General features: G+C 37.9%; 1 protein-coding gene across 2 annotated transcripts in view; it reads left to right on the top strand.

Moving 5' to 3' along the window:
• Positions 1-25,343, top strand: part of NAV3 (neuron navigator 3) — a 277,623-nt gene extending 252,280 nt beyond the window's left edge. The window contains exons 26-40 of one of the 2 annotated variants that reach the window (XM_010003058.1): positions 20-40; positions 1,191-1,363; positions 3,845-3,910; positions 5,063-5,216; positions 8,231-8,405; positions 11,990-12,087; positions 12,749-12,844; positions 13,148-13,316; positions 14,030-14,265; positions 16,246-16,400; positions 17,337-17,408; positions 17,845-18,041; positions 18,696-18,814; positions 21,332-21,535; positions 23,322-25,343. In XM_010003058.1, coding sequence (XP_010001360.1) covers positions 20-40; positions 1,191-1,363; positions 3,845-3,910; positions 5,063-5,216; positions 8,231-8,405; positions 11,990-12,087; positions 12,749-12,844; positions 13,148-13,316; positions 14,030-14,265; positions 16,246-16,400; positions 17,337-17,408; positions 17,845-18,041; positions 18,696-18,814; positions 21,332-21,535; positions 23,322-23,441 — 2,055 coding nt within the window. In that variant the 3' untranslated portion in view covers positions 23,442-25,343. The remainder of the gene's footprint in view (positions 1-19; positions 41-1,190; positions 1,364-3,844; positions 3,911-5,062; positions 5,217-8,230; positions 8,406-11,989; positions 12,088-12,748; positions 12,845-13,147; positions 13,317-14,029; positions 14,266-16,245; positions 16,401-17,336; positions 17,409-17,844; positions 18,042-18,695; positions 18,815-21,331; positions 21,536-23,321) is intronic. The other variant, XM_010003059.1, reaches the window with a different exon arrangement.
• Positions 25,344-25,399: the final 56 nt, after the last annotated feature.

Genomic DNA, 25,399 nt, shown 5'->3' with positions numbered 1-25,399 from the left:
TCTTTCATGTTTCTGCAAGGTGAACTCTAGAGGAAGTGAGGTGAATATAAACCATGGACAATTTGGCATGCATCTATAAAGAACCCTATCTTGGCATGATTGCTATTTATTTTGGCAGTAGGCTTTTATACCTCCTAAAAACAGATTATCCTTTATGTCTTCTCAGTTTGTCTCTATTCATTTTAATCTCAAAGTGTAGACTATAGAAAGGGGGAGTGTAGCCAAAATCCATTTCTTTCTCATTAAATATCATGGACTGGAAAGGACTTAAATAATGTTTCTCTGATCAGTGGTCACACTCCCCACTCTCCAATGATATTGTGAAAAGCAAATGTTTGAAAACCTCATTTTTATAGATAAATCAGTTTGTCATTGAGTTTTATACAATTTTAATCAGAACAACTTTCTGAAAATAAAAACAAAAACCAACCATGTATTTCCTAAGATGATATTTAGACAAAGGTATCAACCAATGGGCTAGTTAAAATCCAATGCAGACAAAACTTGTCATCTTGGCTCCTGAAATAAATGGCTTTTTGGCTATTCTGTCCCTTTTCAATACTGGATAAATACTTCTAGAGGGAAAAGGCAATGCTTGTATGTTCAGAGATCTTACTACTCTAAAGGAAACTGCAGCAGAGTACATACCTTGCGGCTAACATTCTTCTCAGCAGTACAACAAAGCAAGCCTCATGCCCCAGCTTAAAACCTCTTGCTTGTGATCCAAAACATGGCATTTGCATAGTTTGACCCCTCAAATTTATCAGGGAAAATGAACTGGCAAACCCAGTAATCTGGACTTGATTTCAGCATTTAGTAACAGCAAGTTCTCTCTGTACCTGTATGCAAAGTGGTTATTTAAAGCCTGCCCTTGAAGGGAATGCCATGGGAATGGGATTCCACTGGGGCTTAATGGTTTTAAATGAGCACCCCTCTCCCATAGCCGTGCTACGTGGTCCTGCACTTTTTCCATAGCATTATGTTTGCGCTGCGCTGGATTAATAAAGTCAAAACAAAGCACTGTATCATGTTTTTAGAGATACTGTGTTGCATATGTTAATACCTTGCTTCTGTATACTGACCTCAGGCAGTGGCTAGGATGGCATCTGCAAACTAACTCTTCGAAACATGAGCTGCACACAAATTGCCATGATGAGGAAAATAATCTTGCTCTATCTTTTTTTTTCCAGCTAAGAAGCTCTTTCAAACAGGCCTTTGGAAAGAAGAAGTCCACCAAGCCTCCTTCCTCACATTCAGACATAGAAGAGCTGACTGACTCCTCTCTTCCTTCATCACCCAAATTGCCACACAGCTCTGGAGAGTGTGGTGCAACATCAATGAAACCATCACAGTCAGCATCTGCGTAAGTCTGTCCCTTGGCAAATCTTTCCTCCCAAATGGGATGAACTGTGAAACAGACCTCCTGATGTCTGGTTATTTGCAGTTCAGAAGCCATTGCCAACAGTTGTGGTCTTTTAATCTTGCATTCAACCCATTTGCTATATTTCTTATGAGCTTCACTCCACTGATACACTTTCTTAGGTCATTCTCTTCTCCTTTCACAGGTATTACCCTGAACTTTCTAGCAGTACAAACCTCTTTCCAAAGGCATATCCCAAAGCTTATGTTGTGCTTTTCCTGAATCATTAACAACTTTCGCATATCCACTTAGTAAAGGTCAAATGCTACAATTTCCTTTCTTCATCACATACTGAAAATATAATTTTATTTTTCAGGTAGCTATGAATATTTACAAGATACTCATCTTTTTTGTTATTACTTTATCTAATTTGTAGCTGATAATTTATATCTATATAATTTTTTTTATCTATTTCCTCTCTTTTATTACCTTGGATGTTTTTTGCAGGATTTTACTTTTTTATTTTATTTTATTAAATCACCATGCTTAATATTTCAGGACTGAGAAAAAGTCATCAGTCAAAATGTCTCATATAGCATTCTTACAGACCTCTCAGCTCCCGTTTGTATTCTTCTACCTAGTTTTTTTTGTTCTGCTAAACTGCTAAGTTTTTTCAATTTGAGGAAATCAATCTCTTCAAACCAACAAATGCATACTAATCATGCCAGCCTTGCTTTCTTCGTCCTGACTGAGAATAATTGGGTCACAACTACTCTTACCTAAAGTAGCTGGAAAATTCTAGTCTCATGGCTGGTTACTGAGCTTTAGAATAGTTTCCCTGGCTTAGATTAGGTGCCTTTTATGATCAACTTCCTATAGACTCTAATAATTTTTATGTACTAAGTTTAGGAATTTGACAGCAAATATTCCCACAAAATAAATCCCTTCTCAATTAAAGTTTTTATCTCCTCTCATTTTCTAAAGACTAGTGAGGAATAACTAATCTAGATCTAATTTTCTTGTGTTTTGTTTTGTTTTGTTTTTTTAATAGGAAGGTCACATTTTTATGGTTTCTGGGATATGTGTGTTTTGAGAGGAGCATTTCTACATGTTTGGAACCCTTGAGTCTGATTTGTTATCAACTTAAAAATCACTAATAAAAACCTAAGTGCTGGAACTGAAACAAAAAACTTTTATTCTACAAAATTATTTACTCATGATTCACAGATCTGCTCTCATTACATTATCCTGTTTCCTTTCTGCTGACCCTGCTTTTTGCTCAGTCTCTTTGACTCACTCTCTAGATGCACTGGTGTTCCCAGAATTTATCAAGGGCAACGCTACATATCTAATTTTTATCCCAAGGTCTTCCTATGGCTGTTTGGTCTCCGAGCCTTAACTTCCAAAATTCTGTCCAGTTCACAGCCTTTTGGTTCTTCCTTCACAATATTTTTAAAAACTGTTCTCTCTGATCATATTGCATTTTTTATTATTGTGATCTTTCTACACAGTCTAACATAGATTCCTTCCCCTACACAAAGAGATCATATGAAATGTATTTAAATTAATTTATTTGTCTGTCATATTGATAATATTACTTTCCTTGGAAGACTCAGTGTTCCACTGTATAATTTAAACACCTCCAAGACTTTTTGTAATTGTCAGCAGCCTCTGTTCAAACCTGACTTACTCCTCCTACTCAAAGCAGCCTATTGATTTAAAAATCCTGACATTGTTACAAGAAACAAAAAGTAAAACTCTTTCTTCTCAGTACGCTGAACCTTTGTCTGAAGTCTGATCAGGCTTCTGAGCTTCTTTCTGTGACTGCTCAGGAACGCTAACTTATCTTTTTGTTTTTCTTCCTTTTGATGAAGTCTCATGTAATATTGCAGTTTTAGGAGCTGAGTGTTGAAGAGCTTTGGAATTTGCAAAAGAAAATTCAATTTGTACTTTCTGCTTTCATTCTACTTCTCTTAACAGTCTAGACAGCTTTTTCCTGCACCTTCTAGAACTGTAGCCCTACTTTCTGCTTCATTTTAATCTTCTTTAAAGCTGACTTCCAAGATCTTTTTGTCCATTCCTTCTCACAATGTACTGCAAATAAGCCCTAAAGAAAATAGGCAACAATTAGACACGTGGCTTCCCAGTTGTCCAAACTGTTGTATGAGATAATACATGCATGGAAATAAAATTTCATTTCTTATTGGCTAGAATAGGTATGAGCACATCATACCAAGAACTGTAACATATTTTTTAAAAAATCTTAGTATATGCCTTTATTCATTTTTACTCATCTTTTAAATATTTGTGCATGTTGTAAACGCTGCTCATTATTTTCCTTCTTCAATTTGCTGTCTTTTATTTGCCATGAACTTCATCTTCCCTTTGCTTACACTTTCTTTATATGTTTTATTGACCTGAGTCTCATGTTCTAAACCGCTACCTTTACTTTCTTCTGATTGCATCTAATACGTGTGTATGCAGGTCATCTCTAGTCTGGGCACCAAAGAAAAGGCAAAAGGGTCTCATGGTCTACAGGCATAGATCCCGGTAAAATTGAGTGTGGGGCATGGAGTTGTATATGCAACTGCTGACCTGGAGAGTGCTGCATCTTCTTTCCCAAAATGCATTTGCATGCATTCTGGCAATTAAAAGTTTTCTTTTGTTTCTTGTTTGTATATTAGTAGTAATAATCACAATGATAACACTTACTGTTATAAGATTTTTTTTTTTCAGATTTAAATTGTTCTGCAAATATTAACTCCTTATAGTGACCATATATAACTTTATAGTAATAAGAAGCAAATAACATTTTAGTGACTTCACTGAAAATATTGCTGAGTGTAACAACATAGCCAATATTCAGTGTTTTATTTTCTACTGGTCCTGTTATGCAACAGATCTACATCTGATAATCACACAGAGAGACAAAACAGTCTTACATGAGAACAAGCCAGTTGTGGGTCCCCAGGCCAGGAATATTTTGATCTTTTATCACAGTATAATCGTTCATTCCCTTAAGATTAGTGCTTAGGAACAATAATCACATAGTGGTTACTTATAATCTAGTGTTTAAGAAAGAATAAAAAAAAACAAAAAACAAAAAACCACCACGTTATTTCAGGCACCATACATTACCAAATGGCAATCTATGGGCAAAATATCAACCATCACAAATCAAAACAATTACAGATCAAAATCTTCCAGATCATGAAATCAAGGAGTGTCTCTTTTTGTACTGTTCGAAACAGAGAAAGCTGTTGGTGCCTAACAGATAATAAATATCAGTAGTGCAGTTTGATCAGTATACTTCAGTAATGAGTGTTGCTACCTGGGAAAATCATAATTTTGCACCAAAGAAATGATGCAGATATAAAATCAGATTAAAACCAATGGGTCACATACATAAACAAAAAATATTAAAAGTTGTGAAATGTTTTTAACAACATTTTTTGATATATTGAACTATCTACCTAAACTGGAAAGGTAAAAAGCAAAGTGACCATTTTACCAGGTGAGGGCCTTTTTCTTTTTTTTTTTATTTGCAAATTGAGCCTTTTTATGTTTACTCAATAAGATTCTTTCTTCACTCATAGGTATCACCAGCAACAAGCATTTTTTGTACTTTGATACTTAGTAATGACACTGCTTTCTCGGAAGAACTTTCCTTTAATCTGCTGCTTTTTTCCTGCTCCTCTTTAGGATCTGTGAGTGCACAGAGGCAGAAGCAGAGATTATTCTTCAGCTAAAGAGCGAGTTGAGGGAGAAAGAGTTAAAACTAACAGACATTCGTCTTGAAGCTCTCAGCTCTGCACACCATCTGGATCAGATTCGGGAAGCCATGAACCGCATGCAGGTCAGTGCAGTAGCTGAAGTGATGACAGGGCAGCACACCAAAGGTATTCAGCCTGATGTACTTCCTTTCCCGGTACTTCGTTTCAGGTACCAAAAAAAAAAAAAAAGTTCTTGCAAATTAAACTGTTAGATTGACAGCACTTCCAAAGGATGGGTATGATAAGCATTAACTTAATAATCATGGAATCACAGAATTGTCAGAGTTGGAAGGGACCTCTAGAGACCTAGTCCAACTCCCCTGCTAAAGCTGGATTGCCTAGAGCACATTACTCAGGGCTACATCCAGGAGGGTTTTGAATATCTCCAGAGAAGCAGAGTCCACAGCCTCCTTGGGCAGCCTGTCCCAGGGCTCTGTCACCTTCACTGTAAAGTTTTTCCTCATATTTAACTGGAACTTCCTATGTTCCAGCTTGTGTCCATTGCCCCTTGTCCTGTCACTGGGAACTACTGAGAAGAGTCTAGCTCTACCCTCCCTGAACCCACCTGTTAGACAGTGGACATAGTGTTCCAGATGTGGTCTCACCAGGGCAGAGTGGAGGGGGAGAATTACCTCTCTTGACCTACTGGCCACACTCTGCCTTATGCACCCCAGGATTTCATTGGCCTTCTTGGCAGCAAGGGCACATTGCTGGCTCATGGGTAATTTACTATCTACCAGGACTCCCAGATCCTTCTCCTCAGAACTGCCTTACAGCAGGTCCACCCCTACCCTATATTGGTGCATGGGGTTCTTCCTCCCCAGGTGGAGGACACTACACTTACCTTTGTTGAACCTCATTAGGTTTTTTGCCCAGCTCTCTAGCCTGTCCAGGTCACACTAGATGGCAGTACAGCTCTCTGGAGTGTCAGCCACCTCTCCCTGTTTGGCATCATCAGCAAACTTGCTGAGGATACACTCTGTCCCCTTTTCCAGGTCACTGATGAGTATGTTGAACAAGACCAGACTGAGTATTGACCCTTGGGGGACACTGCTGGTTATAGGTCTCCACCCCACGGCCTCTCTTTCCTTGTCTATCCCTTCCAAAAATTTGGTAGCCATCAATCTCTGCACTCCAGTTGTGCAAGTCGCCTCACCACATTTCTGTGATGGCAACTGTATCATAGTTTTGTTGCTGTATGATGGCCTCCAGCTCCTCCTGTTTGTTGCCCATGCTGTGTGCATCAGTGTAGATGCACTTCAGCTGGGCTAATTGTCCTGCTGCCTTCCTGAGGGGACAAGCCATGATTTCCACCTGACCCCCAGTGTTTTGCCAGCTGAATTGCTCTGTGCTGGGTACTTAGGTCAGGTGCACCTGTAGGCACTTTTGTATAGATGTTCACAGTGACTGATTTCATAACTAACAGCTCTGGCATGCTTGCTGTCTTTTGTAGACCTGTTTGTAACATGCCAATAGCAGTCTTAGCCACACCTTTAAATATCTTTGGTGCTCACCATCGTCTCAAATGCTCACACCACTAGATGTTAACACTGCCATGTCATATTTGCCTGAACTGAACTGGTACATGAAGGCTTATCAGGTGATGAAGTCCTAGACTGGAATGCGAGTGCCTAAACCAGGTGAATTCCCCAGAGAGAGAACAGTCTGCTGTAGCCACAGGCCTCTAGATTTTGAATTTCACCAAAGCTGAGCAGATCTGAGTCCAGATACCGTCGCTGTTAATCACCACTTCACAGAATCACAGAATCTTAGGGCTTGGAAAAGACCTCAACTTCTGAAGTTTTCCTAAAAGGACAGGCAGCCACCTTGGAGTTGCCAAACTCTATTGCATTTTGGAAAATTGATGAGCATTGCTAAGGAGAAAAATTAAGATTGGTTGGGAATGATACATGAATACGGTGAGTATTCAAAGCACCTTAAAAAACTAAGACTCAGATGAATGGAAGACTCCTAAGATCAGCAGAAGTTTCTGAGTAGATAGAGATTGCATGACTCATATCACCCTAGTTTCTGATCTGAACCCCAGCCTAAACTGGTGCATTCATCTCATCCCTTCTGTCACTATTTTGCTGGTTTGTCCCTTCCCTTTCACTTTCTCTTCACCTTTGCTTACGTGATCTAATCTTTCTGTAGCTGTTGAGGGTTGGGGTTTTTTTGTGATGCTGTTCCTTATGTTTTTACTTGTATAACATAGCTCAACAGCCTTCATAAAATAATAGAACTTTTAGCAGAGTGTTAACGAATGTGGAATTAAATTTGATGTGCAAAACCGTCTGCAAGAATAAGCAGTTGCTTTGTGCTGTGCTTCGTGAAGTGACTGAAAACTAGATCTAGCTAGTACCAGCCTGTTCTCAGACTAAGTTTTTATTTCATTATTGTATGTTAATTAATCACTTGGCAGCACAGAGGATTTAGCTAAAAAAAAAATTCCTAGTTGTTCTGATTCATCTGTCACTGTATGTTTTCATCAAAGAGGGTTTGCTGGTGATTATGGGAACAATCCTATGCTTGAATGATCAAAAACTCTTTTCTGATAGCAAGAAGGGTTATGAAACTGTTAAACTAATTTTCTAATCAGCCAATTTTTATTTCATTTCTCCTCTGTGAAGTTACTGCTTAAATTTTACACTTGCTAGTAACTGTGACTTTAGAAACATCGACATGTCTTAAGATTTTAGCAACAGCTTTCTTAAATGACTGTTACCTAAGATATTTGACAACAAAAAGTAGCATATAACACTGGAGATAACTGAGAAAACTTTCGCTCTACTTGTGTTATGTTCATATTTACAATAGACACAGAAGCTTGAGGCTTATGCTGTTTAGGAGCTCTCTTGAGGCTGTAAGTTTTTTCCCTTCATTTCAAAAGTGACAGAAAACCAGTTTTCACTGACTGGTTTATGCTTCTAACACCTTGTGCTACATGCTGCTGTGAAAGTGGTAAACCAGGTAGCTCTTGCAGGCAAACAGCAAGCACCAGAATAGCCACTCCCCGTGGTTTTCTGAAAAAAAAAATAATAAAAAAACAAACAAACAAAAAACTCTGTGCTTTTGTGCTGATTTCTTTTGATTACAGAATGAAATTGAGATATTGAAAGCTGAAAATGATCGTTTAAAGGCAGAGACTGGAAATACTGGAAAGCCTGCCCGTCCACCATCAGAGTCGTCAAGCAGCACATCATCTTCTTCATCAAGGCAGTCATTAGGACTTTCTCTGAACAATTTAAACGTCACAGAATCTATTACATCAGGTAAACATATTTTGGTCACATGTATGCCTCAGCAATTAGCAAGAATTTACTATTTTCACCCTCTTAATGGGACATATATAAGCATACCTGAAAGTTAAAATGCCTTGTATCACTTGGGTAAACGTCAAATATACGTTTACTAGTGGACATGAGGAAGAATGCTGGCAATAATTTCTGAAAATGTAGCTTTTAGAAGGCTCTGAATCATAGTATCAGATTGTTCATTATGTTTGCTTAGGTCCTACCTACGATACTACCTGCCTAGTTGGTCAGCTATCTACTCCTTTGTCATCTAGTTTACAATTTATTTGAAAAGGAACCATATCTGTTGCAGTATCCTTGACAGCTGTATAGATATATTCTCTTGTCCCTGTGGGACAAATACGAGCATAGTACATGAATTTTTTATTTATTTTTTTTTTTTGTTACAGAACTTTTATCAGTCAGTTAGCTCCCTTAACTGAATTTTGTATTTGCAGCTGGGGTAGAAGATGGTCTCAGTTAGCTTTATTATCCCTTACATTTTTTAATGTGATATAGCTAGTTGGCCTGTTTCCTCAATATTTTCCCATTCCCCTGTTAAATCCCCATTTATCACAGGAGCCAAACCCTGCCTGACTTATTAAGCACTCTCATTGTCCTCCGTGAATGGAAGAAAGCAAGCAGAACTTTGGTCCACATCCTGAACATTAACATTTGATTATTTTCCATGCCATAGAGTTTATGATGATAAGCCCTTTGCACTTGTTTTGATAATGTAGCCAAGAAACAGAATTGCTGTCTCCAACATTAGAAGCAGGAGCAGAGCAGCAGCAAAGCAGCACTCATTAGTGTAGGCTCCACAAAAAGTATAATGCTGTCTCTGGAAGCAATAAAAATGTGGCTAATAATTGCAGAAAAAGCCTAGGCAAGAGTACAACTCGGAATGTGCCAAACTGCCTGACTAGAATTTGGATTGGCAGTTAGTAATATTATCTTGCCAGTCATTGATTACATGGATATTTTAACATTTCTCCTGGTTAATACCAGATTATATGTGAAATTTGGTATATTTTTTAATTTACATTCCAGCCTTCTCTTTTACTAGGTTTAACTTTTAAATGGTTAAGCCTGAGCTGAGCCTCAATATTAAATGAAGTATTGCAAAAACAGAGAGAAAAGTTTAACTGTTGTTCCTCCTCACACATTCACACACATTTAAAAAAAAAAACAAACAACAAAGCAAGCACACAAAAAGCAAAAAAACTGACAAACAAAAAACAAACCCCCAAAAAAGAACAAACAAAAAAATACCCCCAAAAAACAGAATTTATATTTTTTTTCAAAATGGTAATTTTATAATCTCTTTCATGAGTAGCAGCTATTAGCACCTTTTCACTTGGCTCTAACTCTGTCTAGATACAGAAATAAACATAATACAAGCTTTATATAATCTTCTGTGTTACTGGTTCTAAATGCTTTTCTAGCATGCAAAGTAATTACTTTTGGTTACAAGAAATTAAAGAAATAAGGATGCCTAATGAGGAGTGGAGGATTTCATATGGTTATGAATCCAGCCTTTTTGATCATTTTGAGTATCATTTTGTTGCCGTTCCAGAGAACTTGGAAGGGTGACAGCTGCCTACCACATCTTGTGGGATTTCTGTAGCATCTGGAGTACTATTGAACAAAAGTCCCTGAGACGTGGAGAGGTTAATCATGCTGTGGACTAAGCTCAAAGAGATAATGAGGGCTTTAGCTCGTTGTATTAAAAAAAATGAACTTTCTGAGAGACACTGACCAGATTTCTGAGAGAAGTGACCAAAGATATCCATTGCTACTTCCTAAGGGTATGACCATCTCCTGTTACATGAGACTGACAAAGCAGGGAGAGACTTGGTTGTCAGAGATACATATTTCAATCAGACAGTGGAGTGAAAAGCAGCAAAAAAAAGGACTTGTAGAAGTCTCTTTTATTGTCCAGTGAAAAGAACCATAGCTCAGACAAGAATTGAACTGGGCCACCACAGCACACCAAAGAAGAAGGTCTGACAGGAGCTAATTAAAGCAGGTAGTATCACCATGACAGTAGACCTTCTTGGGCATCTCTTTTATCCCTTGGGTCTGTGAGTGGGAGAGCTTTTAGTAGAAAGTGGATTTTTTTCCCAGTCACAGACTGGTACCTCATACCTAAAGACTTCAGGAAAACGTATTTAAAAGGCTACACGAAGGTCATTGAGAGATTGAAAAATTTCACGGGGGGATGCAATATATTATAAATTGCCCTCAGATGAACTATTATATTGTGGATTATTATCTTAAGCTATGTCAAATAGGCTGAAATACAAGTGAAGTGAAATATTCAATGTTGGTGTCATGGAGAAACTAGCTGCCTTGATCAAAGTAAGCATGGATTTATTAGAGCTCACAACAAAAAAATTTCTTTATCCCATCAGTTAAAAAGAAAAGAAAACAAAACAAAACAAAACCAACAACCAGAATCTGATTTATAGTTGTGTAAGTTGTGAAACATTTTAACAGTAGGACTTATTTTTTAATATGTTCATTTATATAATCATATTCATAATTTTTTTTTGGTGTTGATTTAAGGAAGTGACTGAATCTTACTGTTGCTTCATTGAATTTGGGTGAAATCTGACCTTGTGCAGACTATGACACGAAGTCAATGCTTTTCTTCAGTCACCGCAATAAGAACAAGCAGTCCTTAGGGTAGTGGATTACTGTGCTGGCCTTTGAAGAAATGCAAATCTATAATATCTCCTAATTTGGTAGTGAGTTTAAATGTCTAGCAGGAAAATCTCAGAGAGAACTTCTGGAGGAAGGCAGCAGTTTTATCACTGGTCATAAAGTGGCAGGCTCAACCTTCAGTTAGAAATATGTCCTTCTGCTTTCTCACTTTAGGAGTTAGCAAGGAGGTAGAAACAGAGGCACAGAGAAGATCAGAACTTCTCCAAGAAAAATGAAACCTTTTCTTACAGGAATGGCTGAAAACAGAGTCCCTTATTCTTGAGGAATGCAAAGTGATTTTCCTAATGGTTACTGTTTATCAGCCAGTATTGTGGGGTTAAAAAAGACTATCTATGTCGTGTGTATGGATGTAAAGAAATCAGATGGAAAGAGAAAATAAAATGCTTTTTTACTTATCAGCAAACATATCAATGCAATAATTTGTTGCTTTTTTTTCTTACAGCATTCTATAGGGTACAATGAATTTTCAAAGATGTAAACTTAAGTTAGGTTTTAAACGTTACTTTGTGAACATAAAGTAATTCTAAAAATGTTTCAAGAGGAAAAACAAAGGCAAGTCTGTAAGCAAGAAATTATTTATTTACTGTTTCCCAATTCATTTCTACATGATTAAAGGTCCTAATACTGCTCAAAAAAATGTCAAACTGTACCTTCTTTTCACCTCCAACAGAAAAGGTGAATTAGGAATAAAAACAGATTAAAATGATTATACGTTGTTCTGATGGCAACCTTTCTTTTCAACCGAAAAAACTTTGAACACATTTTTAACTGATGATGTGAACATAACTGAAATTATTTGTCAGGCTGATCACTTTCCTTCCCTTCTTTTATTGCAGATATTTTGTTGGATGAGGTCACTGATGGAGCAGTCCACAAAGAAGGCCATAGCGTGAAAATTTTAGTGACTATAAACAAGGGCTATAGTCGAGCCAAGGTAAGTTCATTAACCAAAGGTCTGGATGCAGAATTATAGGTCAGGCAAGTCTTGCAGTATAGTAATTCAATTTGTTTCACTATTTTCAGACAGGAACTAAAGATAAATATTCTAAAAATAGCAGGTTTCTTCTCTGTCATCTTCACTCAACACACTTAGGCACTCTCTGTAGAATAATGTCATATGGCCACCTTCTGCCTTCATGGTGGCTCAGACACTACCAATTCTCAGTTTAATCAGTAGTAGGATGTTCTGGGACTTGGTATCCCCATTTAAATGTCATTAGAAATTAGATCTATGCCTCGGACCCCTTAGGGTGCAGCTATGAATCTTATGATGAGGTAATCAATTTGGAATTGTGTTGTGTTTTCATGTTCTTTATTGCAGTAATATTATAAATACAATGCAACTTTTACTTATATTTAGCTCTTTATAAATACAGATACAAATTAAGTGCAAAATAAGATACAGTATTTCCTTCCTTATAAAGAGGTACCAAAGTAATATCATCTGTACCTGTTTCTGGCACAGAGATTACTAGCAAAATTGTAACATCACATTCTAAGTAATATTATTTTTATTAATTGGTAAAATTGTGACTCTTCATCAATAACTCATTACACCCATTTTTAGTCCAGTTTTCAAAAATCTGTCTTTGCAGGATCAAAAACCACATGCATATTTGATAGGGTCAATTGGAGTCAGCGGAAAAACAAAATGGGATGTTTTAGATGGTGTAATCAGACGTCTCTTTAAGGTAAGAGAGTGAAAAATCAGCTCAAGAATTAATTTTGTTTTCATTTTTACTTCAGAAAAATCCTGTATTCCTTGCGTTTTCTTGCCAAGTTTTTACTTTGTTTTGCTTTTTGACATAGAACTAACACCACTGTTAAACTTTGTTTTGAATGTTGCTGTTCTTTCTTCATGTTTGTAGGCAGTTCTGTATTGAATATGACTGCAGGAATCTCTTTGTCAAGTGACTTCGTCTGTACCAAAACATTTTCGAAACTGCTTTCATTTATTAACAATTTTTGTGTCTTATGTTTTCATATAATTTCAGGAATATATTTTCCGAGTGGATCCAACTGCTAGCCTGGGTTTAAGCTCTGACTGCATTGCTAGCTATTGTATAGGGGATGTAATTAGATCCCACAGCCTAGAAGTGCCTGAACTGCTGCCTTGTGGTTATCTGGTTGGGGATAACAATGTCATCACTGTGAATCTGAAAGGTAAAATCCCAAAAATATTTTTGCACATACTGTATAATTTGTCAGTGCAGCCCCCCATTCCCTCATTCTTTTTTTTCTTACACCTGACCTTTCTGAATTTTGTCTCCAGTTCAACAACTCATTTATCACATAAATGCTCTGTGTGACATTGCACAAAGTGGGGTATTTTGAGACAAATCTAAGAATATCTATATCTTTCTCTGCCTGACTGTCAAATCACAGCAAAGCATGAATTTCTGAATAGTGGCAAAAAAACCCAACAACCCCAAAACAGAAATTAGGATGAGAAATATCTATGCCTTACTGAGTTCCACAGGAAAAATTCAGTACATTTCAAAAGCTGTCGGGATTTGCTATTGAAGGGAAGAGGGGGCTTCAGGAAAACTAGACATACCCTGGTGTGGCAACCTCTAACCCTTGTGACTGTTGCTTTGACCTTTTTTTGTCATGATTGCCTGTAGTGTGTGAAACATACATCTTTGCCCCACTGAGCCTTCTCTTCACATTTACTTTAATTTTGTCTCTCCCACCCATCTTGTCCCTCTACCACTGCTTAATTTCTTGGCCATGTGGAAGGACATAAACATTTCCACAGTAATGAAGCCCTTGATAGGAATTTGATTTAGGCAGAAGTATTGTCAGGTTCTGGACCAAACCAATACCTACTTTAAAAAGGATGAAGACAGGCCATTTTTCTTTTCTTGTGTTCCCAGGAGTGGAAGAAAACAGTTTGGACAGTTTTGTGTTTGACACATTAATTCCTAAGCCAATTACCCAGCGGTACTTTAATTTACTGATGGAGCATCACAGAATTATTCTGTCGGGACCCAGTGGCACAGGAAAGACCTATTTAGCTAACAGGCTGGCTGAATATATTATAACTAAATCTGGCAGAAAAAAAACTGAAGATGCAATTGCAACTTTTAACGTAGATCACAAGTCAAGCAAGGTAAGTTATGGCTGAAAAGATGCCCTGTTGCCCAATTTGTAGTGATAATGCAGAGCAGATCCTATTAACTGGCATACAGTGTTGTTGCTCAGCCTTTTTCCCTGCAAGAAATTCAGTGTCCCATCCCAGTGAGGAACAGGGACAAGATTTTTCTGTTCTAAACAAACAATTGAACCACTGTGAAGGAAGTCTGGGTTTTCCCTCACTTGAGGAAACCCACCTTAAGGATGCATGCAGAGTCAAATTCCTTAGTAAATTCAATTATTAAAGTGTCTGTAATTCCATCATCAGAAAAAGTTGATATATAATTAAGCTAGTCTAGCTTGCCTTTTTGTCGTGATAATAGCAGCCTGTTGTTAACAAAGGTTTCAGAATGGGGATTTGGAATTACTGTCTTGGCTTCAGCTTCTTAATCAGCACTGGATAAATACAACTGCTGCCACAGTTTCTGGCATGCATCAGTCAGGAAGCTGACCATGCTAAAATTGCCTCATGCATCATGTCACATTCACAATGATTTACACAGCTCAGATTATCAAGCTTCTAGCATGACTCCTGTGCTAGCTACAGATAATACTGTTCACCTGCTGTCCTAAATTGGGTATATTCCTAACTTGGTACCCAGGGAAAGTAAAATGAAAGGTTTTGCCCAGAGCTTTCTGATTTGCACAGAATATAATGAATGTTAGCATTATATAAGAAGAAAGAACAGACAAATCCCAAAGGGGATCATGAGAACACCATTTCAGTAAAAATACTGCTTTTCACTGTCTTTATACAGAGGATTTGTGATGCCATTTATTTTGGCAGGGTATGTGTTTATGTTTTATTGCTATACCATTTACATTTATAATTAAAATTGTCCCACAAAAGAGCAAGCTTTTGGATTCCTGATAAATTGCTTGTTGTATGTGTTTTCCTGGTTTTGTTGTAGTTTTCTTTTTTTCCTTTTCCTTTGTTGCTATGAAGATTTATATGGAACTTTTGAGTTCGTAGTAAAAAAGAAATACCAATTTTGTCAAATACCAAGTATTTGAATAATATAGATGGTGCTGTTCCATGGAAGAAATCCATGCTATTCCCTTAGAAACATCTGATCATAAAAAGCCAGAGAAATATTTTTCTTGAAATATAAAAAGAAGGGAAGGGAAGGGAAGGGAAGGGAAGGGAAGGGAAGGGAAGGGAAGGGAAATTCTGCTATCCCTGATCTGGGAAGTAAAACTGTACAAGGAACTTTTTCCACAATACTGAGCATTCCCAAGGCTGACAAACTTAAATACCTCCAGGGATCAGTTTTACAGCTGTAAAACTTGACTAGCCCAGATCCTTAAGGGCAGAGAATGTTGAGAAAAATATGAAATATTTTGATTATAAAAAGCTCTCTTTCACTCCAGCACTAACCAGCAGCCAGATAGCTGACAGGGAAAAGGATTTACACAGCAAACTTTATTATGATGCAAGATATAGTATCCCTGAAAGGTCAAACAGATTTTCAGAGAGAGTGGCAAAAGGAGATATATGAAGAAGCAGTCCAATATGCCAGAAGTGTGTGATAATTTGGTGGGGATTTTTTGGTATACCAATGGGACATTCGTAAAATGGATATCCAACAATTCATCTGAGTTTCTCAGACCATTGAAAATGGTATATTTTATTGCAAACTATTTTCCACTGGAGATAAGATATTTTATCAGCAGGTTTCTAAGGAATATATCCACTGAATAGAAGTGTGTATGCTTCAGTCACTACCCCTGTGTTTAATGCCTTTGTTTTTCCTACCATGTGGCTTCAGTGTTGCCCTAAGAAGCATGTGCCAATCCATCTGAATGATCCATTGTGGGGAAACTCTGTAGAAGCCCCTTTATCTTTCTGAAGATCTTTTCCACTGAAATTGCTTTTGTGGTCTAATTGGGTTACTCTTCTCTGTGTTGTTTTTGATGGTTGTTTGTTTTTTTGTTGTTGTTGTTAATTCTGCTGAAGGATCTTCGACAATACCTAGCAAACCTAGCTGAGCAATGCAGTGCTGACAACACTGGTGCTGACCTCCCTGTGGTCATAATTCTTGATAACCTCCACCACATCAGTTCACTAAGCGACATCTTCAATGGTTTCCTTAACTGTAAATATAATAAATGGTAGGTAGCAGCTTTTCTCTTCCCTTTCACTCAGCTTTTGCAATTCAAACAGTAACAGCTGCTTGTCATTTTGCAAAGTAAAATGTCCCAGTGGAAATTAAGACACCCACAGGCTGTCAGCAAAGCCCTTAGGTGCTTGAATCTTTTTAACCCTCTTCAGCCAAGTGCTTAGGTGTCTACTTCACTTTATTTATATTACTCCCATGCATCTCAGAGAGATGTAAATGTACCACTGAATTTAAGAATATAATTAAATGCTTGCCTAAATTAGGGTCTTACCCCTTCCACACTGTCAGATCACACAAGCTCATTAGTACTATGAGAACATCTTATGGAAGAGTAAGAAGAAATGCACTTTATAATAGTGGAATTTGGGGTATATGTAAATCTATGATCCATGCCATGCAGAAGCATCTGTGTACCTGACACACTTACACTTCCTACAGTTCTTCTGTAGCAGTGCAGAAGTATGAAGCTTGCTACTGTCCTTTATTGCCAAGCATGAATAAAAATAATGTTTTCTGAAGTTATAGGCTTTTAGTGGCCTATAACATTGGCTATTTCTGCTGTAAAAATGCCATAATATGGACTTCCCTTCATGAAATCACTACATGCTGTGTCTTACTCATAAGATTCGCTGGCTTCTGAAATTAAAACTCTTAGCTTACTGCAAAATTACGAGGTACAGGAGGACAGGCTTGCCTCACTTATTTCTTTATTACAGATGAGTAGTAGTAAACTACAAATGTGCAGATAGGGAAATAATACAAGAACAAACATTTTAAAAGTGTGCCTCAGGAGTATTTAAAATCTAAGACTACAATACAGCCAGAGACTCTTTTTAAATTGGCTTAGTGCAGACAAGAAGAAAGAATGTTCTCTGAATATCTGGATTAATTATCCCTCAAAAAAACGCTACTACTTTTCTCTTTTCAGTCCCTATATTATTGGAACCATGAACCAGGGAGTTAATTCTTCACCAAATCTGGAGCTGCATCACAATTTCAGGTACATTCACTCCGTATGTACTGTGACTGTGTTTGCACAGCTCCCTGCTTCTCAGCCCAGTTCTTCGACAAACATTGATCCTGTGTCTCGCCACAGCAAAGTGTTTTAGCTTCTACATCTCTCCTGTATTGATGGGTCTCTGAATTGTGCTGGGGAATGGTGAAAGAAACAAGAGACTTTCCAGAACCTCTAGCAAGATGCTGAAGACTATTACTGTCTTCCATGTGATTAGTCTTCAGCATTGTCTTGAACTCATACTGAAACCTGTAGTTATTGTGTTGTAGCAGTTGGGAATAATGAGGTTTATTGGAGCAGTTCTCTACTTTCTGACTAATGAGACTATCAGAAGCTTATGACATCACATTCACCTATGTGTTTAAGAGGAAATTATGTATTTGCTATTCACTGCTGCTTGACATTTATCCTTTCAATGCAGGTGGGTGTTGTGTGCTAATCACACAGAGCCTGTTAAAGGTTTCTTGGGCAGATATCTGAGAAGGAAACTGATTGAGACTGAAATAGAAAAGAACATACGCAATAATGAGCTCATCAAAATCATTGACTGGATCCCCAAGACATGGCATCATCTCAACAGCTTCCTAGAAACGCACAGCTCTTCAGATGTAACCATTGGTGAGTACATTGGTGGAGTGGTTTGAAATAAGGAAGTAGGCTGAGCATTTTTGAGATTTGTAAAAGATATATTCTCTTTTTTAAAAGTTGTCATCTCTCAATGGCAATTACATCAGTGTGGGGATTTTGTGGAGCTGCCAGCAAGATTAAATTGAAAATGGAAAGTTTAATGAGAGAGTATGTATTTCCTGGTATTTATGCCTTGATTGCTAAAGACTTCCAAGTAAATGATCATAATTTTAAAAGTCAAATTTACAAAAAAATACCTTATTAGCAACTTGCCAAGGCTTATTTTCCCCTCGGCAGTGTAATAACAGCCCCTTGCAGTATAATAACAGCAATCAAAAAACACACTTGGACAGGCAGTACAGCAAAGTAACGTGGGAGACAGAGATTGTACCTGAGGCTTTTAGTTAGCGAAGAAGTCATCCTTTTACATAACTTTGCTGGTAAAACTTGCAAGTGTTTATCAGGCCCTAGAATTGGACAAAGTTCATTTTTAATAACAAGAGACAAATAGCTCTCTTATTGTAGTCTTTTTTTAGTATTCTCTTCACTTGAATTTGCTCTGATATTAGTTTTTTAATTCTTTGAAGATTATTTTTAGTGTATTTCCTAGTTCTACTTTTTTTAATATACAACTTGGTTTCTCAGGTCCCCGCCTCTTCCTCCCCTGCCCTATGGATGTTGATGGCTCCAGAGTATGGTTCACAGACCTCTGGAACTATTCCCTGGTGCCGTATCTTCTGGAAGCTGTGAGAGAAGGACTTCAGGTATATCATTTTTTTCCCACCAATTTTTTTTTTTTAATTAGTTTCACAGGCTTTCTCTAAGTTACTTTTAACCAATGCACTCAAGTATGAATGCTGTTGCATTTGGAAGAAGAAAATCTGTGGAGAGATTATAGAAATCAGCCTTGAACTCCTTTTGACCTGCTCTTGGATGTGTAATTTGTCTTTGTCTGCTCCAGCACTAGCGTATCTTGTATTTTATGAAGAGGGCTTTTCCTCTGTGAATGGAAAAAGGTTCTTCTCTTTTCACTGTTTAAAGTGTTCACAACCATGCTAAGTACAGCTCAGACTGCCTCTCTTTGGCTCTTCTGAAAATTAAGGTCTGTCCCTTTTTGCCCTTACAATGTTGCTTGCATTTCCCATAGTTTTGTTTCTCCTTTTTTCTTTCTCCATATGGGCTAAGGGCTGTAATTCTCATTGTGGGTAACAGTGCCATCAGATCAGAGTGCTTCACAGTTCCTTCTGTCTTGTCCTCTCCAGAGCTAATTGTTAGCAGCAGTTACATTGATTGTTAATGAATTATTAAAATTTCTTCTACTTTACTAGAAAGAGGGCTACAAGTAAATTTGCTATAAACAGCACTGTAAGCTGTACTATCTAGGTTAAGATTTCAGACCATTCCATATCTTTGGAGCAAGCCTAAATCTTAAAATCAATACTTTCTTTTTTTTTTCCTCCTTTTTTTTTTCTTTCCTTTTTGTTTTTGTGGGGGTTTTTTGTCTTTTGTTGTTTGTGGTTTTTTTTCTTTTTCCCTTTTCCTTTTTCTTCTATGTACTGTAATTCTATGTCCTCTGAAAAGGCACTTTGTGGAAAGTCAATTTTTTCCACATATGACACTGAAAGAAATTACTGCACAGTGTAGAGTAGATTGTTATGGGCTAGTCAAAGAACTGTGTAAGCAGCCATGGTTTCTTTATCACCTGTTAACGTAGTGACATATTGATGCAATGGAGGTTTAGAATCTTGTCTGTTGAATATCTCATGCTTTCCTAAAACTGCTTTTCTCTCTGGGAATTAGAGTGTATTTATGCCTTGTACAAAAATACTGCCAAATATCTGATAGAACAGCTATGGTGAGATTAACAGTATTTGTTTAGACCAGATAGAAAAATGCTGTACTATTCTTGATGCTCATGTTTTCCCAAGTAAACAGGATACCTACTTAAATGCAAACTTCAATTCTGGAGCAGAAGATGGCAGCATATAGAAGAAAATATGTTTTTTCCTGAACCGTTCCCATTTTTAGCTGCTTTGAATGGCTTCTACATAATAACATTATTAATAATAAACAGAAACAATTTCTATTATATAATTAGATGTTCCAGGAACCAAGGACAGCTAGAAAATGGCCCTTTTTGCCTGGTACTTTACGAACTTATTTGTCAGACACAGAATTTACAAGCCTTGGTCCAGATTCCAGAAAAGATTTAATCACTGTTAATTTCAGATGGGAAGTACTATATACAGCCTGGATTTAGCCTGCTACCTCCCAGAGAAACCTTTCCTGTTGGCTTATTTAGGCTTATTTTAGAAGCCTAGCCTCTGTGTAGGACAGAAGGAGCCTGAGCGTCTCTGTGTATAAAAAAGGGAATTTGGCTGCCTAACCTGGAGTTCTGGATTCAGCAAGTGCCTGGGAGCAGGTGCTGCACTGATAAGCACATCTCTCTGGCTTTAGCACTCCTTTACTCCCTTTAGGAGAGCAGCCCATCTAATTGCTCTATGACTGTACGCCCTGCCAATATTATGCTGCTGCTTGGATTGTGTGAGGCTGTTTGAGCTAGGAGAAATCACAGGAATCCCTCGGGAATGGCTCCTCATCCCAATGTGTCACTGTCACAGCTAAAGGACATCTGTAATGCAGCAACCAAAGGGCTCTCAATTAGCATCTTGCTTGTGAGCAGCAATGTGGGAAAAGATGAGTTTTAGTGAGGAAGCTACCAGACCTCCTAAACTTAAAATATTCTCATTCTTCCTTTCTCTGCCCTCCTTCCAAATTCATAAGCACTTTTGTGCTCCATAGAAGAGAAAGCCTATCCTTTGTGAATTTCTTCTCTAAACTTCTTGAAAGATCTCAAACTTAAGGCAGGGTTAGATGTCTGCTTCTGCATCCCATTTTGCTAGAAGAGAACAACCTGTACTGGCACTTCCTAATTCACTTCAAATGAAATCCAATTAACTGAGTTAATTTCACTGATACGCTTTAAGCAAATTACCTAAAGGTCTCATTTCACATTGTATCAAAAACCTGTGGCTCCCACTGCTGCCTACAAGTACCACTAGTTACGGAGTGCTTTTCAATTTGCAGCCATGCTGCATGTTGAAGAAGTATTAAGAGATGAGGCCTTTAGAATGTCTTATCATATGCAAGTGCTGAGTACATCTGAAAGCAAACCCCTTACTACAACGGTTTGACTGTTTTCCTTTTTTACTTCTGTCTGGTGTTGTAACTGGTATTGAAAACTCAGTAGTATACTTACTTGTGTTATATCCATAATATAGATGTATGGCAAGAGGGCACCCTGGGAGGATCCTTCCAAGTGGGTAGCTGATACCTATCCATGGAGCTCTGCAACTCTACAGCATGACTGGCCCTCATTGCTTCAGTTGAGACCAGAAGATGTTGGTTATGAAGGTTATGCATCAGCAAAGGAAGGAACAACCTCAAAGCATGTTCCACAGACAGATGCCGAGGGGGATCCCTTGGTAAGATTTAAACTTTGGGTAAAAGGCTTTTCAAAATGTTCTTTACTGTCACACATTCAATTGTGCACTGTATGGTAAAAATCTACTTTGTACCGGTTCCGAAATGGACTTTTAAAATGAATCCTACTATAATTTATTAAATATGAAAATAAAAAGAAAGTCTAGCAAGAGGGTAGGTATCACCGTCATATAAATGTATCCCTAAATTGTTTTTATTTCCCATCTGCCCAGAAATGTATCTTGTCTTCTTCAGTATCGTATTGGGTACCACTCCTCAGCGTCTTGCTAATCAGTTTATTCTAAAAGCGCTATTCCAGGTTGAGCAGTCCTTCATCTACACTCTACAGATGAAGGACTGACAAACTTACATTGTCTAACTTGTCTATCATAGAGAATTTAGTGGAAATACAAATGAGACAGCCAGCCTTCCATTCCTCGGAACATTTCAAGATAACTGATGACTGAATGACAGGCTTAATGTAAAAGAAATGCAAGTGTGGTGGCTTCAAAAGATAAGAGGATGATTTCCTTCAATGCCAAGTATTGTTTCCTTTAAATATGATCCCAGACATTTGGGGCTTCCATTGCCTTCTCTGATAATGGACTATTACATTTCATATATTGAACTGCTATTCTTGTATAGTGCTTTCACTATAGACTGCCTTTATTACAATTCAAAATACCATTTTAGAGAACTGTACTTCTGGAATATAGGCATCCCTTGGAAAATGGAATTTCCCACAGGAAAATACATTTAAGCCTTATCAGTGCTGAAGTGTTTGGTATCCAAAACCAGGCCTTACATCCTGAGGAAACTTAGAAGATCACCTCATTTTTCCCCTGTCTCCCAGTCCATAAGCTCTGGGGTGATAGTTTGACCTTGTGATTTGGACAGAGAAAACTTTACAAGCTGTGCAGGTTCAAAACATACAGATGTAAGAGTTCCTGAGGAAAAACACAAGAATACCTTTCTCTTTGTTTTTTCGTTGCCAGTTTTCATAATGACAGTGTATTTGTTCCTTGAAAAACCCTAAAGCAAAGTCAGCATCATTTGCAGCCCTGAGCATGCTGGCAGAAACAAAGGTTTTATAAATAAAATCCTGATCATTACACAGAGTTAGGTGTCAAGTATCCAAGTAATTTTCTGGAGCTTAATGCTGCTTTTTGATGATTTTTCAGATAGGCTTCAGGTTCCAATAATCTTCAAATTACGTAGAAGCTCTCCTCTCCTGGGTAGGAGGATCTGTTGCTGCTCCCCTGCTGCGGTCAGCCCCTCTGCAGCAGATGGGACTCTTATGAAGCAGCTGGCTCAGTCCACCCTTCTCTTGCTCCCTCCTCATCTCTCTCTTGCAGAGGGAGTATGTTAGCATGATTATGTTTTCAGTCGCTTTTCCAATGTAGTGTGTCTACACCAGCCAAAAATTATCTGGAAGCTTGACTGTCTCTAAATACAGGCACAGATGTCCAGCTGTGATATGGCTTCCTTCCCTTGCCCGTGTTGCAGCCGCAGCCAGTTTCACCTCTGAATTAAAAAGAGTTATCGGGCAGCTCCATTGTATCCCTCTGGCTCTCTGGACCTTTAACCTTCTATTTAAAGACCAGAAAGCAATGAAAAGGGTGCCAGGAGGAGTCGCTGACACCCTGCCCCTTCTAAAATCCTTCTGTACGGTCCCCTCAGCTAGATACCAGCACACCTTATACAGCCAAGGAGCTTAATTAAATTTTAACACGGTCACTGCAACATTAAATGAGATGAGATTGTGTAAACATTGTTTTCTTCTTTCAGATGAATATGCTAATGAGGCTTCAAGAGGCAGCCAACTATTCGAGCGCACAAAGCTGTGACAGTGATAGCACCAGCCACCATGATGACATTTTGGATTCATCCCTTGAATCAACTCTCTGAACAAGGGACAAACCTTGGTGGAGGATTATGGTAAAATCTGTTTCCACTAGACCACTGCCGGTATTAAAGCAGCATGCCAAGGTCCCTGAGTGAGAATGGTGTGTTGTAGGTAGGCAGGACACCTAACTCTGCAAAGTCAGGAAGAAAAATTGAAGTGGAAAGCTTGAATTAGTTTAATTTCAAGGCATTTCAATACTTATGGAGCCAAGTGAGACTCCATTTGTCAACTGGAAAGGGCCCTAGACCAAGGGCATCTAAGCAAATTGCACACGTGTTAGCCAAACTGGAATATTTTTTTTCCCCTTTTCCTCTTTCTCTCTGTCTCTGTTTCTCTATAACAGTTTACAGTGCAACTTCTTTTGTGTTTTGTTTTTTCTTTTCCTTTAGTTTACCCTGAGGCTCTGCATGAACAATGCGGTCTTCTAGTTCTCTTCTAACCTCTGTTGTGCCACATGGTGCTGGTCACAGGACTGCAGTGGTGTTTGTGTTGTACACTACTGCCCATTCCAAAACAAGTCAAAGATGATGATAGTAACTCAGAAAGCACACATAGTATTGTGCAATCACCAGAAAACATGACTGTGATATGCTGGATAAGTGCCAATTTAATTCTAACTGCCATGGTCACGGTGATGCGCTCCATCAAGTTTTTAGTACACAAGTCACAGATTTTATAAAGTTGTTTTTACCACAAACGTCTTTTTTAACCACCTGCCCGCTCCTTAACAACAGTTTTATACCAATTATTAACCAACACTGATTAAAGGCTTTTTAGGGCTTCATTTGTTTGAGCCTTTTCAGTGAAAGAAGGAACATTTCTTATGGTGCTGTCTCACTGCCTTAAAACAGATTTCTAGAACAGTTTTACAGTTGGTTTAATTCCTAAACCATTGGTAATTTACACTGTTTCTTTTTCTTCATTTACTAATGAGAAAACGTCAGTTTAACACAGTAGCCTCATAACTGTATATCATGATTTTTTAAAGAAATGGATAGGAGAAAGAACAGTTGCTATATAATATTTTTATCTTGTGAATAGATTGCTCTGCCTACCCTCAGAAATACACAAGGAACCCAAACCCACTTACACTGCCACCTAAATGCTGAGAAAATCAGTTCAAATCCATTTGGTCCCATGGAATGGAGTTTTTGGAGGACAGATGTTTTGAATTCTTATCCAGCAGAGCTGGATGCACTTGATGCAGCATGAGCACAAATATATGGGTTGTTTTTTTTTTCCTTTTTCTAGTTCTAGCATGTTGTTTTGATTGCTATTGTTGTACATGAAGAGTTCAGCATAAAAGAACACTGAAGCAGTGATGTCCACTGTGGAAGAGAAAGAGTTTATACTGTAAAAGTGGGTTGGTTTTGCACAGTCTACTGGGTGGGTATTGTAAATACTGGAAAAAAAAAAAAAAAAAGAAAAAAAAAAAAAAGCCTTGCACAAATCAAACTGAAAACAAACAAACAAACAAAATGTATTTTATTCTGTTGGTGTTAAGAGATGTTTCACTTGCTGAGATCACCTGTATGTTGCAAACAAATACAGAATGCAAAACTTTAAAACTCTTATTACCTGGTGTGTTTGTCCTGTACTTACAGTTGTTATGACTATGCAGGAGCTATCAATGCTACAGTGAGCATGTTTCAATATCTATAGGAAGCCAGTACATTTTGGGGGGAAATAATCTGAAAATATTTGAAGTGCATATGTCACTGCAGGCTCCAACCAGATTGCATTCCAACTGCTCAGAATAATTTGGAACACTCTTTTTAAGGCAAGAGGTTTCCAGTTAAAATAAGTGCATATAAACAAGAAGGTATCTAAGGGCTTTGGCATTGTGTAGACATGTACTGTACACCTCCATGGATGTTACCTTCAGGATGTGTATTTGGTGCTATTAACTCTTTGTGGCCACCCCGTGGTCACTCGCTGTAAAACAAATCAATGCAGTTTC

Source organism: Chaetura pelagica, unplaced genomic scaffold (assembly GCF_000747805.2).
Source record: "Chaetura pelagica isolate M959 unplaced genomic scaffold, ChaPel_1.0 scaffold288, whole genome shotgun sequence".
NCBI lineage: Eukaryota > Metazoa > Chordata > Aves > Apodiformes > Apodidae > Chaetura > Chaetura pelagica.
This window is presented reverse-complemented; position numbering and strand designations above follow the sequence as displayed.